Source organism: Pyxicephalus adspersus, chromosome 6 (genome assembly GCF_032062135.1).
Source record: "Pyxicephalus adspersus chromosome 6, UCB_Pads_2.0, whole genome shotgun sequence".
In the NCBI taxonomy this organism is placed as follows: domain Eukaryota; kingdom Metazoa; phylum Chordata; class Amphibia; order Anura; family Pyxicephalidae; genus Pyxicephalus; species Pyxicephalus adspersus.
The window spans coordinates 42,559,000-42,575,392 of record NC_092863.1 but is presented as its reverse complement, the minus strand read 5'-3'; the positions used below and the strand labels follow the sequence as shown (position 1 = coordinate 42,575,392).

Here is a 16,393-nt window from a genome sequence, read left to right as displayed (position 1 = left end):
GTTACTGTATCTTGTTTTCTTCTAAAACCTCAAATTCTATTATATGGATCATGTACCTTAACCCAAGTACTACTTTGCTCTTTTTTCAGGATTACAAAGCTGATGAAGACCCTGCACTGTTTCAGTCTGTTAAAACAAAAAGGGGACCACTGGGACCTAATTGGAAGGTAAATTGGTCACATTTTTGCCTTCCTACGTATCTTTGTATCTTGATATACCATCTTAAAGTATTTGGAGTAGCTGTGGAAATATATAGACTCTCCTGTTTAAATATTCTGTAACAAAACACTTATTTATTCCAGCGAATGCCTATATACATCTTTTTTCAAATATTGCATATATTTTCAGTATTGGTTGATTTATGAGCAGTAAGGGTGCAAAAACAAATGTAAAGTCTGTCTGGAAACATCATCTTGAGATTTTGGAACCTTAGGTTGCTGATTTGATTCTTGATTAGCATTGAAGAAATACTTAAAAGTACCTCCTGTGAAGTAGTATATTTAGCCTCTGCCTTCTAAGGCATTTATTGAACAAAGAACTGGTTTGAATAGCTAGAGAAATGAAGTGCCATTTAAAATATTACATTCATAGTGGTGGTTATATCCAAAGTTCACTCAATCTTTCTCCAGTCTTCATTTGCTTAGTTGTGGAGACCTTATGTTTATTGTAACTTCATTGTCTGTGTTGATGGAAGTTGAGTAATACTTGATGCAGCCCAGAAAGAGTAATACAACCTTATTTTAGAGGTACAAGGAACATTGTTGGTTGGCAAGTGTTTCTGAAGTGATTGGGAATGGTTTAAGGCCTAATGCGGCATGAATTATGGCTTATCTAAGGTCTGCAGGGGCAGTATTTGTGGAAGAGATGTGGTTTCAAGGGGTAAGTATTGGAGCTGATCTGCAATTTGCAGAGGTTCATTGGCTCATTTACAAGTCGGTTTTAAACCTCATTCTGTGTACAATCTAGGGTTTGCAGGTGTTTAGCAGTTTAAGCTGTTGCATCCACCATGTCTGGATGTGACAATCATTCTCATATGACCTTCTTTCTTTATTGATTAGCCAAACTGTTTTTTGTGTGTCTGTATGCTTTATCTATGGAGTTGCAGCCACCTGATTTCAGTTTATTTACCAAAATGAATAACAAACATGAGATCTTCATACCAATGGATGAAGGTATATCAATTTAAAGGGGTAAATAAGGATATATAGCTCTGTCCTAATTAGGAATATAAGTTGGTGTTGTTATTACAGATCCCAGCAGACCTTGGGGTGCTAGAGACGATCCATTGGAGGGAAAAGCCTTTCTCCTAATGTGGTTTGTTATACTAGCACCTGTTTAGATTTCATTATTTTGCTGCCACCTACTGAAGTCTGAATGAAGTTGTGCAAGCTTCACACATAATACACAACTAGGGTCAGAATAGCAATATAGAAGATACCATTGCTGACTTGTTTTTTGAAGCTGGAAGGTCTGGGGGGTGTTGTCCAAGTTTTGGTTATCTACTTGCTCTCACTGAGCCAAAACAGGTTGGGGACTTCTGATTTCACTGGCACTATGCTAATTTAGCCTCTAAGTAGTGAGCAATGATATGACAGTCTTGAAAATTCTGCCTAAAAAATAATTGGCATTTTTTTCTACCTTGCCATGTTTTCTTGAAAATTTGAGATTTTTCAATACACAAAGGACCACAATCTCCTGGACTCTAAAGCAAATTTAGGTCTGACATAAGTATGCTTTAAAAATAAAGGAAATCCTAGTCTGGCTTCTATATATCTTAGTCAATAACCCAGTGTATAGGTATGTGCTGAAAATCTAAAATGCTAGCTGACTAACTTGTCGATAATAAAGCTTTAGTATTTTGGCGTCCCAAATTCAGATGAAAAGTTAAAACTTTACTTGGTTTGGGTCAGGGACTCAGAAAACTGAAGCCAGATAACTAGTATTTTCTCAAGTTAAAAAGTTTACTTTTAATAAAGCTGGTGAAATGAAAATACATTTAAAAATGACATTATTTATTTATTTTTGCAGAAGGAACTGGCAAACTCTGAAGACTGTCCACGCATGTGTGCTTACAAACTAGTAACAATAAAGTTTAGATGGTGGGGACTTCAAAATAAAGTAGAAAATTTTATTCAAAAGGTAAGACCATAGTGTGGGCTGTCAGTTGCATGCACTCGTCCTTCAGTATATTTAGAATCTTGTGCTTGGTACCTTTGGTTCCATGACAGAAAAATCCAGGTATGGTGTGTACCAGTTCACTCATTACGTCTATACTAACAAGCTGTTGTCTTCATGACTAGTCCCCAGGTTGAAGTACTGACATGGGGAGGAGGGGTGCTTATCAAAATAGAAATGCCTACATCCAGTAACTATATTTTCATACAAACTTTTAAGCTACAGATCAAGACATCTTGAAAAAGAACTGTGCACCTGCAGGGTTAATTTCATTATTACGTTATTTAGAATCTTGCTTTTGAAAAGTGTGGATGTCCTTCCGCTACTTCAGATCACTGGCATTAAAAAGGGTGTCTAATTTTCTGTTATCAGTGAAATGTAGAGCTATTCTCACAGCTATTAAACACCTTGTACATCCCATTATAATACATCACCAATGCCAAATTTGATGAATGCTGCTTAAGAACTTAATGCACTCGCCTGCTTTTATGCCTTTTTTTCTTCTCCTTCATCTTTAGCAAGAAAAACGAATATTCACAAACTTTCATCGTCAGTTGTTCTGCTGGATTGACAAATGGATTGGCCTAACAATGGAAGACATAAGAAGAATGGAGGATGAAACACAGAAGGAATTAGAAGCAGTAAGAATCTTATACCGGTTACTTGCAGTGTTGCAAAATTCTGTCATTAAATGTTATTGTTTTAGTTTAAAAAAAGAAAAAAGCAGGTAGAGTAGGTGAAGCTTCATTTCATGGGTTTTATGAGTTTTGTTGATTAACTTACCTATTCTTTTCGGCTGGGTTGCTATGTTGTGTTGCACATCAATGTGCATTGTTTTATTACAATTCCAATAAGACATGTAGCATTTCTTTTAATGCAGTCCAATAGAACATATGGTGGGGTGCATGCTGTGATGCATTTGTGCACTAGGATTCCATTCAAAAATGTATGTCACTGCAACACGCTAGTGCACTTGTTTTTCGTTTGTGTACAAACCCCAGCACATCTCTTTTGTAAAGGTGAATTTTGGCTCTTAAAGTTAATCTTGGGAATGGTGTTTAGGTACATTCCCATGAGACCATGTTCACAATGTGGTGCTGCAGAGCAACTTTTTCTGAATGTCAAGTGAATTGACCTACATGACACCCTAAGGCACTTTTACACATTGCTGACCAAAACCCAACATGCTCCTTTTTTGGTGAGTAAACACAAAGCAGAGTAGTAAATGGGTCAATAAACGTTTGATTAAGGGGAGTGAAGAAGATGTTTTCACACTTCTTTGCCCTTTTAGCCTGCTTAAAACAAGCCTGTGCTGCCGTTGCTGAGCTCTTCTGAAGTCTATTAGCCTGGCCAGACTCGTGAATTTTGAAATGACTGAACTGACATGCTTGTTCTGGTGTAGGCATTGACATCAGTTAAAAGCCAGGTAAATAGAATTCTCTAAATCTGTTCAATCAGGCTTTCATTAAAAGTTTTTGTATTATGTGCTTTTCATGAGCCTATACAGCTTAGCATGTACATTAAAGGATTTGTTGCTAACATTTTAATGCTTTTTCCTCCCAGGAATTTTATTTCCAATAGGTTGCTGTTGAGCTTGTGATCCATAAATTGAGTCACATTTCTAATATGTTGGTATATTAGAAATAATATTATGGCATTTACCACAATAGAACCAAGATGTTCTATTTTATCCCAGGTTACTTCTGGCTGCTTCTATTCACACTATATTATGGGCATTTTTTAAATTGAAAGACAGTTCTTTGGTATTGAGCTTTCCAGTAGTACCGAGTAGGGGCCTCAGAATAACTAGACTGTTTGCAGTATTAGAAGAACTTGGTTTTCAGAACTTTTAGCAGGGGCTCACTATGTTGGTAAGTCATGGCCCTTTGTTCAATCATCTTGGCCTCCAGATTCTAGCAAAAGGAACCTCAGACTGACAATATTTACCTAAATGTAGTATTATCAGGTGGAATAGAGCCTTTGGCATAAATAACCGTTCCTAAAGGACCTTTGCTTTCTATCTGTGTCAAAGGGATAGAAAGTGAGAATACATTTTTGGGGACAGAGTGCCTTTCCCTGCCTGACCAAGATAAATAGAAACTAATTGGTTGGAGTTCCACGTTAACAGAAAGACAAATTTTAAACTGTATTATGGAGAAATGTTTGCAGTTTTTGTGAGATTTTCATCATCCCCTGCACACCAGGCTAATTGTAGGAGTGACTGCACTGGTTGCTGTAGTGGGCAGAGCAGAGTTAATTATAATATCCTAAAGGCAACATCTACATGCCATGGATTAGCTGCACAGAAAGATTTTACAGGTAGATAGAGACCATTATAGGTTCCTGAGGAGTGCCCATGCATATTTGTGTTTGATATATATATTTTCTGTCTGTTACACAATTCAATGGTTTTCTACAAATGTTTGTTAATTGAGTAAACCCTCAACGCTCTTGCTGTACAGAAACAACATTTTGTAGAGCAGCACATTGGTTAGCACTTTTGCCTTACAGCGTTAGGGTCCAAGATCAGAATTTCAGTTGTTTTAAGGTTCATTTATCTGGGAACTCCAGCCATATACCAACAACAATACTGGTAGGTTAACGGCCACAGCTATTCCACACTCCATATATGTCTGATCTTGTTGTGAGTACTTGGATGTAAAACCAAGTTCTGTAAACTTTCAATCCTATGGATGAAAAAACTTCACAAATATTGTTAATAAAAGGAATTCAGCCTTTTTTTTGGTAGGGCGCATATGTGTAAGTAAATATCTGTGTGTTTTTTTTTCTATTTTTTTTTTTTTATTTTTTTAGTAGTTTTATTATTTTATTTCACATTTAGATACGTAAGAAGGGTACCGTTCGAGGCACATCTGCCGCAGATGCCTAAGAAAGTCTGCTCTTTAGTCTCAAAGGCAGTATTAAGGTGTGTAAGTAGCGGGCAATAAAAATCAGGTGATGGGGCTGTATGCCTCGGATATCACTCCTGCCTTTGGTGCAGGTTCAGTCCTTTCCTCTTTTTCACAAACTTCACACTTCTGTGGTACTTTATAGCTGTCTTCTGCCTGCCCTGCTACATTTTCACATTACTCTTCTGTTTGCTTGCAGTGAATTTGAGGGTGTTACTAATTTGGTGTAGTTTACTTTAGTGTACAAACATGAAGGTAAAGATTAGAGGTACATGACTATAACATGTAGCCCAGCTACAAACAGAAAAATGTTGCAATCCACTTAAAAAAACAAAAAAAGAAAAACTTTCTGCTGGAAAGTTTAAAGGACATATATGCCCTGTGCGTGGTTTCTACATTGGATGGGTGATATCACTATTCTGGCAAGATCTTGAGAATGTTAAATGTCTTAAATCATTCAAGATTTGGGATGCTTATCATTGCCATGCTCTCACTGGAAGGCTTTTGTTGCCCTCTCCTGTGTGATTCTGTACTTTAAATTGTCAGTACTATTCAGCATAGACATTTGGCAGCTCTCCAGTGAGCCTTACACTTAGCTACGTGTTTCTTCACAACACTGATATCCTCATTGGTTTCTTATGATTATTAAAATATATAGTACCTTTGTCAATTGCCTTTTGTCCAACGACATCTGGTCATACATTTTCTAGGTGGGATCACAGATTTTATAAATAACACTAACCACCAGGCTTGACTTTTTCCATGTCCAGCAATAGTTAGGGCAGGGTTAATGCATTTTGATGAATCATTTGAATGCTGCTTTGATGTATCCCGTACTAGTTTTCAAGTTGTCTTTTCTTACTAATAATTTTTTCTTTTCCATATTTGTTTTTAATTAAATATCTCAACTCATCACATTAGCGCACATATATGGTGCTCATTTTCATTATCTTTCACTTCTTTCTTCCCTAAACAGCTACGCAACCAAGGTCAAGTAAGAGGAACAAGTGCTGCCCATGATGAATGAAGCTGGACCTGACCAAACCGCATGCAGATTTTTTTCATTTATACTTGTGTTTATATATCTATAAGTTTTGTAGCTATATGAACATGTTCTGAACATTAACTTATGTGTACTGTACCTGACATGAGCAAAAACAAATTGTAAAGGTGAATGTGTACTGTACATAAAGTTTACAAACCTTTCTGAATGTCACTAAAATTGTAAAATTGTGGGCTCCTGACACCCAGATAATATTTTTGTACTATGTTTTGCTTTTAACTATTTTGTTTTAGCGTCATAAAAATTACACAATGTTCATTGGTCGTTTTACTGTTTAAAACATTGTTCCACTTGGTGGAAATTAGTGAAGGGGGTAAGATGATTGTATTGCTTGAATATCACTGCTGACTACTGTCCCACTTTGGTTCTCCTTCATCCACTGGTTTAATGTCTCATACCAAGCAATGCCAGGTCTCATAATTCTGCAACTACCATGGTCTCAGTCCCATAGCAGTCATTGAGAAGTCTCCAACAACTAGGCAGAGGAATTTGCTGGACTTTTGAATCCAGAAATAGTGACCAGAGGATTGGTGGTGGGTGAAGGCTCACAGGTGATTGGCACTGACACTGTATCCTCACTTCACCCCCTGCACTTAGAGGACATAAATGCTTCACTGTCTTATAATGCTTCTTCTGCCCTGAGTACATAACATTTGAACCTATATCAATAGGGACAGTATTTTATAGAAACAGGGATGCCACTTTGAATGCTGGCCCAATATCCATGAAATGTTCACATCCATGGACTTCTCTAAAGTCCCTTATGACCAAACACTTATTAGGCACTGGTTGATGCTGGGTGTGGCTAAAATGGCGATATATTGGTTTCAACGTACAAAATGAGCGTCTCCTAGGGCAGAGGAGGTGTTAAATCGTTAATTGTTTTAAATGTCCCATTAGTCAGACAGACATGTAAGGTTTCTATTTGATAGAGCCAAAATAGTATCCGGACCTTAGCAGATGTCTGTTTATCTGATGAATGTTTGAATCCAAATCTTTTCCTGTTAGATTGTAGCTTAGATGGAGATCCTGTCCTCGCTATCAAACTATGTGTTTTAGGGCTAGCCCAAATGTACTCCAGGTCATCCTGCAGGTAGGTAAATCTCTTGATTTCTATGATAAGTACACTGTATGCAGAAAAGAGTTTGCTTGTGATCTCTCCAGCCATGGTCTCTTTTTATTATTTTGTTCGAAGGGAGCGAAAGGGGATAAGCTGGTGTGGATAAGCCCATAGGATGTATGTTTCACGGTGTGTGGATGAGGCTGTGTGCATGCCAATACATTTGTCTCATTTCCATTTTAGTTTTGGATGTTGAGGAGAAACCTAAAGCAAAATATTACACAGAAATAATTTATTCACTATGCAAATGTGGAATTCCTGCTTACACAGCCACTAGGCAGAGAAGAGATTGAAGAACTAGGACATAAACTATTTGTCTCTGCCATGTGGACAGCTGATGTTTTGTCTGATTGTGTTACCCTGCTTTACATTTCCTGGAATCCCAAACATTGCCTGGACATGGAAGTGAAGATGCTCGTGTGCCCACATTCTTCTCCATTTCTGGTATGAAAGCTTTGTGAACACAATGGAATGATGTTGCTCATTTCAGATGTTGCAGTTTGGAATCTATGCAAACTGTTCAATTCTGCATTATTTATGCTTTAGAGATTTTCGGTCTTTTATGTTAAAAAATGCACATTTAATGGAAAATAATGTATAAAAAAAGAAAGCATTATATATATATATAATATAGTGTGTAACAAATCCAGGAGTGAATGGATGAGCATAATGCAATGTTAAGTTGTAGATACTGCATACATGTCATCAGAATGTTGTTTTCTTTTTTTAATGGAGCATGTTAAATGCTTAATATTTGTTATGCTTATTGCATTTGAATTTAAGGAAAATATTTTAGGAATGCCGGTATAGATTTTTTTATACATACTAAAGATAGCATTGAAAGCTCATCTGGTCCAAATTTGCACTACCTTTATCCGCCCTATATCCGTTTACATTTAAGCTGACATTTTTTGGTCTGGCCACATCTAGTAGTCCCTCTAAATTCCCAGAACAATAGTTATATTACACAGGTTTTATTGGCTAAATTAAAATGTGAGCAGTGCTTCTCACACTGGATTAATACAAGTGACACCTCTACCATTTAGTAATACGTGGACCCAAAAATGTCTTTACTGCATCTCCACCTGCTGGCGAAACCTGGTTTTGCAGCCCATCCTTTCAGGTCCAGGGATGTTCTATAAACAGTAATATGATTGAAAAGCCAATTGGGTTTCTAACTCTTTATTTTAGGTGAAGGGAAAAGTTTTGTCTATGCTTGTCAACAAATAAAAAAAAAGGGGGGGGGGGGCGCAGTGTGCTTCTATTCACCTTGTAAATGTTTAAAAACAAAAGTTTAAATTTATACTGACAGATGAGCGGTGAGTCTTGTGTTTATTGTACTTGGGCTTAGGTAGGGTAGAAATTACTATATAGAGGGATCAGAAGCACTGATCTTTAATTTAGCCTGGGACATCCCTTTAATTCCTTCATCTACTACAAGAATGTGGAGACAAATTCAGCAATATGAATACAGCATGGCTGCAGTTACCAATGAATGCCTATGCTTATTTTACTATACATTTGTGTCTGGAAATGCATTTCTCACACAAACACAGTTTGCACTACTTTCTGCATTTCCACGCACATTATGATGTAGATGAATGGGCAGAATATAGGTTGCAGCTCACTGCACTCATGTTGTAAAGACAGTGCTATAAATATGTAAGTGTTCCCAAATTGGGCTAAGTGTATTCATGCAGTTGGCCCCCCACACTTTATTTTCATCTCTGCTCAGCACAGGGCTAAACTGAATTGATCCAGTGGCACTGATCAGTTTTGGTGACCCCTGTATGGAGGACAGCTCTAGCACAGATAGTATCCTGGCCTCGGTAACAGAAGGAATTCAAGTGGAGTTGTTCTATGGTTATGTGCCTGTTACTACTCTCATTAAAAAGAATGAATCCTGCTAGTTGTGTGTGAAGCTCAATTTGACACTGGGTGCTCAAAGCAAGCAACAAGCCACACTGAATAATACCCATGTTCACGTAGCTGGTTTTACATTGTATGGCTGTGTAACAAAGATCCTTCCCATGTATGATATATGAGCCAGACTCTTGTCGTTTATTAATATTTTTTTGTTCAGGATGAGACTAAAGAGAGTCAGACGTATAATGTTTGCAAAGATTTAATCTGTCAAGATTACAAAATTCAGGGGAACTGCTACTGAATGTAAACTAGATTTGCAAACTGATGTATGTACATCAATAAATGTAAGTAACCAATAAATTTGATCACCGAATATAATTTTATGAGTGCTGTTGTTTATCCCAATACAAACTATACCATTCTGTGTATGGATTTAAGAACTTTTCTTGCTGGAAGACCTATGCTTTGGTATTTGTTTTCTTGTGTATAAGCAGTATGTCACAAAAATTTTTGTAAATCATTTTTTTCTCAGTTTCTTTCCCTTTACAACCACAGCATGGCTGCTACCTAGAGCTGCCCCATAACAACAACTATGCTGTTTTATTTACCTATTAGGACAGCACCATACTGGTATGTTTTGGTTGGGAACGGACTACTTAGAGCAAATTTACACTATTACAAACTATTTATTGGCACCAACCCTACTGTTCGAAAATGAACGTTTGCATATAAAGCAATGTATAGGCAGAGCAGATGAATGTGCTTGAAAATTGCCTATGCCTTGATGATCACTAAGTTTGTGGATTTTTGCAAAGGAAAAAATATTTGGGCACAGTTTGGAATATACATATATATTTGTTGCATATTGTTTCTGTTTAATGCTATTGGACTATGATAAGAAATAGTTTTAGACCCACTGACATCTTTGTCCTACCAATGTGTGTGTTGAAGGTGTAGTAATGCATGATGTCCACTAGAGGGGGCAATTACTTTAGTGTTGAATGCGGTTGTACAATATACACAGAATGAAACTGGTCAGTTACTGCACAATGAGCAACTTTACCAAAGGACACAACCAATTTTTAGTTAAATATATTTTTTTGAGCTGAAACAAAATTTTGACTTTATAAAACTGTTCCGGTACATTTTTTTTTGTATTTAAAGCATACGTGTCATGACAGTACTGTACCATTGTTGCCCTCCCTCTAGTTGCGTGCCTGTATCTGGTGTTTTTAAATGGGAGACCAACTTTTAAGCCAGTAGCTAATAAATGGAAAAAAGAAAGTTTAATATTTCTTATATACAGTATTCCTTTCTCCAGACAAGGAACAAAGATATTAAAGCTTTTTGATCAGCAGTTCTAGATTTATTCTTTCTGCAGTCTAGGCCAGGTGCCATATGCTGCTCCCTTCTACCCCAATCCCCTGGCTCTGCTTAGCATAACACCATTTGTGTCTATGGGATGGAAACCCCTTCAAATCAAAACAATAGCAGAACAAATTGTTCTTAGTGTAGCCTCTCTGGAACTGTACATATAACACAGAAAATCTAGAAGAGCAAGCTGACAAACTCCCACCAACAAAGAGGTGCAACATAACCAGGAAAGCAGAATATGAAAGCTAGCTAGCACTTCTGGCAAAAAAGACACAATATTTTCATGAAGTTTTTCTTTGAGAAACTTGTTTTAGAGAATTATGAAAGTTGCTGCTGCTGATCATTGGGAAAACCCTGTTTCCTTGTATTGATCTGTTTGCACCATCACCCTTTATGTTACTGACACAGAACATGTATGCAGAGCAGGAGTTCTAACTTTACTGCTGCAAACCTACTATATATATATATATATATATATATATATATATATATATAACAAATTCATATACTACCTTGGCACATACCCAGTTAATTTTCTTACAATCGTTACTTTGATATCTATGAGTGAATTATCTTAATTACATTGCCTATGGACATCTTCAAGTCCTCAATAAGTAGATTTTATAGGGTGCACTTCCAACCATGCCCAGTAGATGGCAGCACTATACTCCTAACATGAGTGCTCTGTTTAGATTCTCAAAGGAAAATGCAGCAAATTATCAGTAAAAAAAAAAAAATTGTTGCCATACTTACATTACATTGATTTTAAATTACTCTCTGTAATATCATTTTCTTCCTGATTGTATAGCATACCTTTGTCTCTATTTCTTGAATGCAGTTATTTTGTTCTGTGAAAAGGAAAGAACAAAGATGGAATTATCTTCACTGTTTCAAGGAAGATGTCTTATAAAAGGCAAAAGTGTTAGGAATACCTTGTCTACCATTTTACTATTTCAAAGGGGGAGTGACAGCTAAAAATGATTGTGGTTCGTCAAGCTTGTTCCATTTATTCTTTGTTTTGTCGATTATTTGTTGAATATAGATCTATGTCCAAAGTGTGTTTAATATTACTGTTGACCAACTGATTACATCTGCTGCATGTCTGTTCCAAGTATGAACTACTCTATTGGTAAAATAACACTTCCTGATGTTGGTTTTAAACTTTCCTCGTGTTAGTTTGAGGTCATTGATTCTAGCTTTATATTGAAAATACAACCATCCTGACCCTTATTCACACCCTCAATGTATTTCCAGGTGTCAGACCCCCATCAATGCTATAATAAATATAGGGGCATTGTATATAGATCCTATAGGTTGCTGTTCTAGATAGAAAGGAGCTCACACTGCCTTTCCAGTAGCTGGGTGCAGGAGAACCACCAGCCTGCTAACATTACGTTATCAACTACAAACAGTCTGCCCTCTAGTGGTCTAAAAGTAATTATGTGCTTGTCATCAAATGGAAAGTATTTTTGGCTTTTTTAGATAGACTTTTGAGATGTCCAAAGGAAAACATAGACATACAATAAAACATGGACATACAATAAAACCTGTCTTCCCTCATTTTTCTCTGTGTTACAAATTTGTATTGCAAGACAATATGTTTTCAAAAAGTGTTGTGCTAAACATTGGATTTATGGAGGTATTTTGTAGTGCTAAAGTATATAGAAAATCCCCTTTTCCTAGAAGTGCAAAAAAAGCCATTATTTACAGGTTTTGTGAAATTCTATTCGTTGTGGATGGATGTCCCTTTTTAATGAAAGTTGTTTTATTTTCTGAAAACGCACTGATGCACTGGTAAGTGATACTTTTTATTGGCTGGGTAGAATAAACTGCAATCTTTCTAGACAGATCAGGGCTTTTCATAAGGCATGATGTAGTGGAAAGGAAACCTAAAATACAATGGAATATATTGGCTGATATGTACAGACGTCAAAGTCTCACGGCCAGACCTTACTGAATTACATTTTAGGGAAAATGTAATAATTAAATCGCAATCTACAAAGAGGAATCATTTTAGTTTTTCAATGCAATTATTGCAGAGGGAACAGTAGTACAGTAATGCACATCAGCCAATTAGGTCAGCTTTCATTTGCTTGCCAATTTCATCAAGTTCTTTGCATAAACTAGGGAAGAGTTAAAGTATGGCCAAACAACTCGCCAATCAAGTCATTATGTAATGCAGAAGTATCCTAAAGTAATCTTACTCTTCTCCTGACTAGACCAATTTCTTCTTCATTTGTGTCCCATGCCTCCCGCCTCTGACACTGCAGCTGCACACACAGTATTTCAGTACAGAGGCCATTCTGTCAATCCAATAAACCAGTGGACACAGCTACATGTGACTAGGTGCAGGCTTATAAATCAGAAGTGACCATGCTGAGCACTCCCTGCGGAATCTTCTCATCCCACCATAGTACAAGTGGTCACAGCCTATATGAGGGCAACACTGCTCTAAATGTAGGAGTAGGGTGGTACAGAAAGTCGTGATAGATGGACAGCTCTAGCAGAATGAACAAGTATTCATGGAACTTGCAGGGTGACTGAGATCGTTTAGCTGTAGATTATTTATAATTATGTACTGCAATGCATATTTTATATGGCATGCCATAATTAGAAAACACAATTTATCAGTACTTTTTATTGCCATTATTTGGAATATTTCTCTTGTAAAAACACATGAAGTTAGTAGAAATCTCCCTAACTCTCACAAGGGTTTCCATTATAAGATTTGTCTTTTTTTTCGGGGTTATACCTTGAAGTTTTTAATTTTCCTATACTTTCAGTTGCTGTGAAAAAGGTTACTTAGATAAATAGCAAGAATGAACCTTCCAAGCAGAGACACAAACAGCAAATGTTTCAATCTGCATTTTTTCTATACAGTTTAATACCACTGGTAACCTTCCCTAAAAGTTGCATGAGCTATGAAATGGGATGTAGTCTGGTATACCCTGATATCTGATCTGATGCATTTACAACTGAAGGCTGATTTATTCCAAAAGCAATGCACTGCCAACATTTGCTGTTTGACATAAGATACCTAAAGCTGATCTCCAGCCTGCCCTTCAGTTTTATATAGTTGTACTGGTGCTTCTCCAGTACTAAACTTGTTTACTCTGATTTCACTGTGCACTGTGACCTTCTTACAATTGTATTAGAAACTGAAGCAAGTCAGAACGAACTCCCCTCCTTTCCCTGGACATCCAGCATCATCTAACCCTTCCCCAGCCCTTCTGTCCCTGGCTTGTCCCCCTCATTCATTGATTTTAATTTATGATTTCACTGAGTCTCAAATAAATGATGTAATGAAATGGAAAGGTTATGTTTTAACATTTCATTCATTTTGTGATGGTAGAGAAAGGGGACCATTGGAGGTAAAATAAACTTCAAGTATATATAAGTATAACTCAAACAGAGAAACCATGAGATGATGTCAGATCATTTCCATTTATTTTTCTATAACTGCAAATACAGGACTAGTAAAAAGTATTCCAGAAATGACAATAGATGCAGATGTAAAAATACAACAATGAGAGACTTGCAATGCTCCTGGTCTTTTTTTTTTTTTTTTTTGTATAAATAAAGCTTATAAAGTTTATTTGGATTTATTGATCATATATTAATTTATTGCTATGGGGAGAAATGATGTGAGGCTAATGAAACTGCTGACCGAATAAATTGTGATTGTATTGATATATACATAATGATGAGGGCAGCTCATACAAGTATTGCCGATTCAATGCCCCGTGCAACCCAACCTCCCATCAAGATCTAATATTTACCAATTGGCTGATTGTACTGACAATGTATGATGAGGTACATAGAATCAATGTTACATGATAAAAACACAGAGTAGGAAGGAAATGATAAAAAGGTCTCCTTTGTGCAAGCTATAGCTTCTTTGTTATACACTAATATATATATATATATATATATATATATATATATATATATATATATATAGTAGGTTTGCAGCAGTAACGTTAGAACTCCTGCTCTGCATACATGTTCTGTGTCACGGTGTCAGTAACATAAAGGGTGATGGTGCAAACAGATCAATACAAGGAAACAGGGTTTTTCCAAAGATCAGCAGCAGCAACTTTCATAATTCTCTAAAACAAGTTTTTCAAAGAAAAACTTCATGAAAAAATGGTGTCTTTTTTGCCAGAAGTGCTAGCTAGCTTTCATATTCTGCTTTCCTGGTTATGTTGCACCTCTTTGTTGGTGGGAGTTTGTCAGCTTGCTCTTCTAGATTTTCTGTGTTATATGTACAGTTCCAGAGAGGCTACACTAAGAACAATTTGTTCTGCTATTGTTTTGATATATATATGTTGGCCTCCAGCACCACTTTAAAACACGTTCACACACTTATAATGAATAGGTACACAGGTAGTAAAAACCATAATGAGAGTGAGTTTATCCTCTTTATCTGCCTTTTTGTGCTACAAGGTGTATAGGATAGGCCTCCCCTATAGTATATAGGTATGATTGTAGTTAGAGAGAAAGAAAGAAAAAAAAAAAACAGGTTTAAAGGCCAAAACTATTAAATGCTAATAATTATTTATTTATACAATGACTCATACAAAATTAATAAAAATAATACATGTCCACCAATCCAACTGATTCTAATGGGGTGGGGTTTGACACATTATACATACAATATGTTGGCATGTTATGAACTGTGAACGGTTAAAGTCTTAGAGACCCGATGCGTTTTGCCAATTAGGACTTCCTTAGGGGTATATGGTAATGACTTTTAGGGTTCGTAAAGTTGCCAGAAATTTATAACATATGTGTCTGATGATGAAGTAATAAGGTAAAAACAAGGTATGCTGGTATACAGCTCTATTTTGACCACATGGATGTCCAAAGAAGGTGAGCCCTACTTTAGAACTAATAAGGTGTAAGGTCGATGTCTCTTTGTGTTACACATTAAACCATGTAGAGATCCAATGCAGGTATATATTAATATTGAAATAATAGGGTGTAAGGTAACTGTTTCTTTATATGGAGTCCTTTTTAAAGTTGGACAGTTTATGCAGAGACTCCTTCTATGGAGTTCCCAGGTCATACAGAAGGCACAGTAACCAAGAAGTGCTGTGGATGCTTTGTGAGTCAAAAGGACTTTCTCATAACTACAGGTAGTAAAAACATACAAGCAAATCTAGTTCAACCAATACAAAAAGGAATAAATACACTGAAAACCTGCATATAGGAAACCCTATACTCACTGATGATCCAGAGGAAGGCAACATATTTATAGCATATGGTCCAATGCGCAACAGGGAAAAATTCTTTCCTGATCCCCTAAGGTAATCACATATATTGGATCAGCAATGGTCTTACCAACCCATTATATGCTGTACATTTAGGAATGTGTCTTTTGTTAAACATAACAATATTCATGGCTCTTCTCTCCTCTATTTTAATTGAACAATAAAACCTGCCTTGTCTCATCCTCTTATCAAACCATGCTCGTTACATGCTGCCTAGACAGGTTGGGGTCAGGTGGTTTGGACTGAAATAGAGTAAAGATGAGAATAGAAGAAACCTGCATGTTTCATGTCAGTTTTCAGATAGTGGATGGCCAGTTGTGAAACAACTGATTGGCGCCATACCAGTCCATTGGGACAGATGCCAATTAATCAGACTCATCCATCCTTCGCTCCGCTCCTCTTCCGCTACATCTCTTTGTAGTTCTCTCCATTGGCTTCCTTTTCACCTTAGAATCAAATTTAAGCTCCTGTGCTTTGCCTTCAAATTCCTACACAGTTATTGTCCCACTTACATTTCTGACCTGGTTAAAAATACTCCCCCAGCCGCTCTCTCCGCTCCTCCAATGACCTACTAATGACTTCCTCACTCATAACCTCATCACACGCACGGTTA

At 36.7% G+C, this 16,393-nt stretch overlaps 1 protein-coding gene and 1 long non-coding RNA gene across 2 annotated transcripts in view; one reads left to right on the top strand and one right to left on the bottom strand.

The window, feature by feature from the left end:
* Positions 1–9,511, top strand: part of PITPNB (phosphatidylinositol transfer protein beta) — a 31,035-nt gene extending 21,524 nt beyond the window's left edge. Inside the window, exons 8-11 of the mRNA XM_072415456.1 lie at positions 90–167; positions 2,029–2,139; positions 2,694–2,816; positions 6,061–9,511. Coding sequence (XP_072271557.1) covers positions 90–167; positions 2,029–2,139; positions 2,694–2,816; positions 6,061–6,111 — 363 coding nt within the window. The 3' untranslated portion in view covers positions 6,112–9,511. The remainder of the gene's footprint in view (positions 1–89; positions 168–2,028; positions 2,140–2,693; positions 2,817–6,060) is intronic.
* Positions 9,512–11,261: 1,750 nt separating this feature from the next.
* LOC140333642 (uncharacterized) overlaps positions 11,262–16,393 on the bottom strand; it is a 16,280-nt gene continuing 11,148 nt past the window's right edge. The window contains exon 3 of the long non-coding RNA XR_011921403.1: positions 11,262–11,355. This is a non-coding gene — a long non-coding RNA (uncharacterized lncRNA). The remainder of the gene's footprint in view (positions 11,356–16,393) is intronic.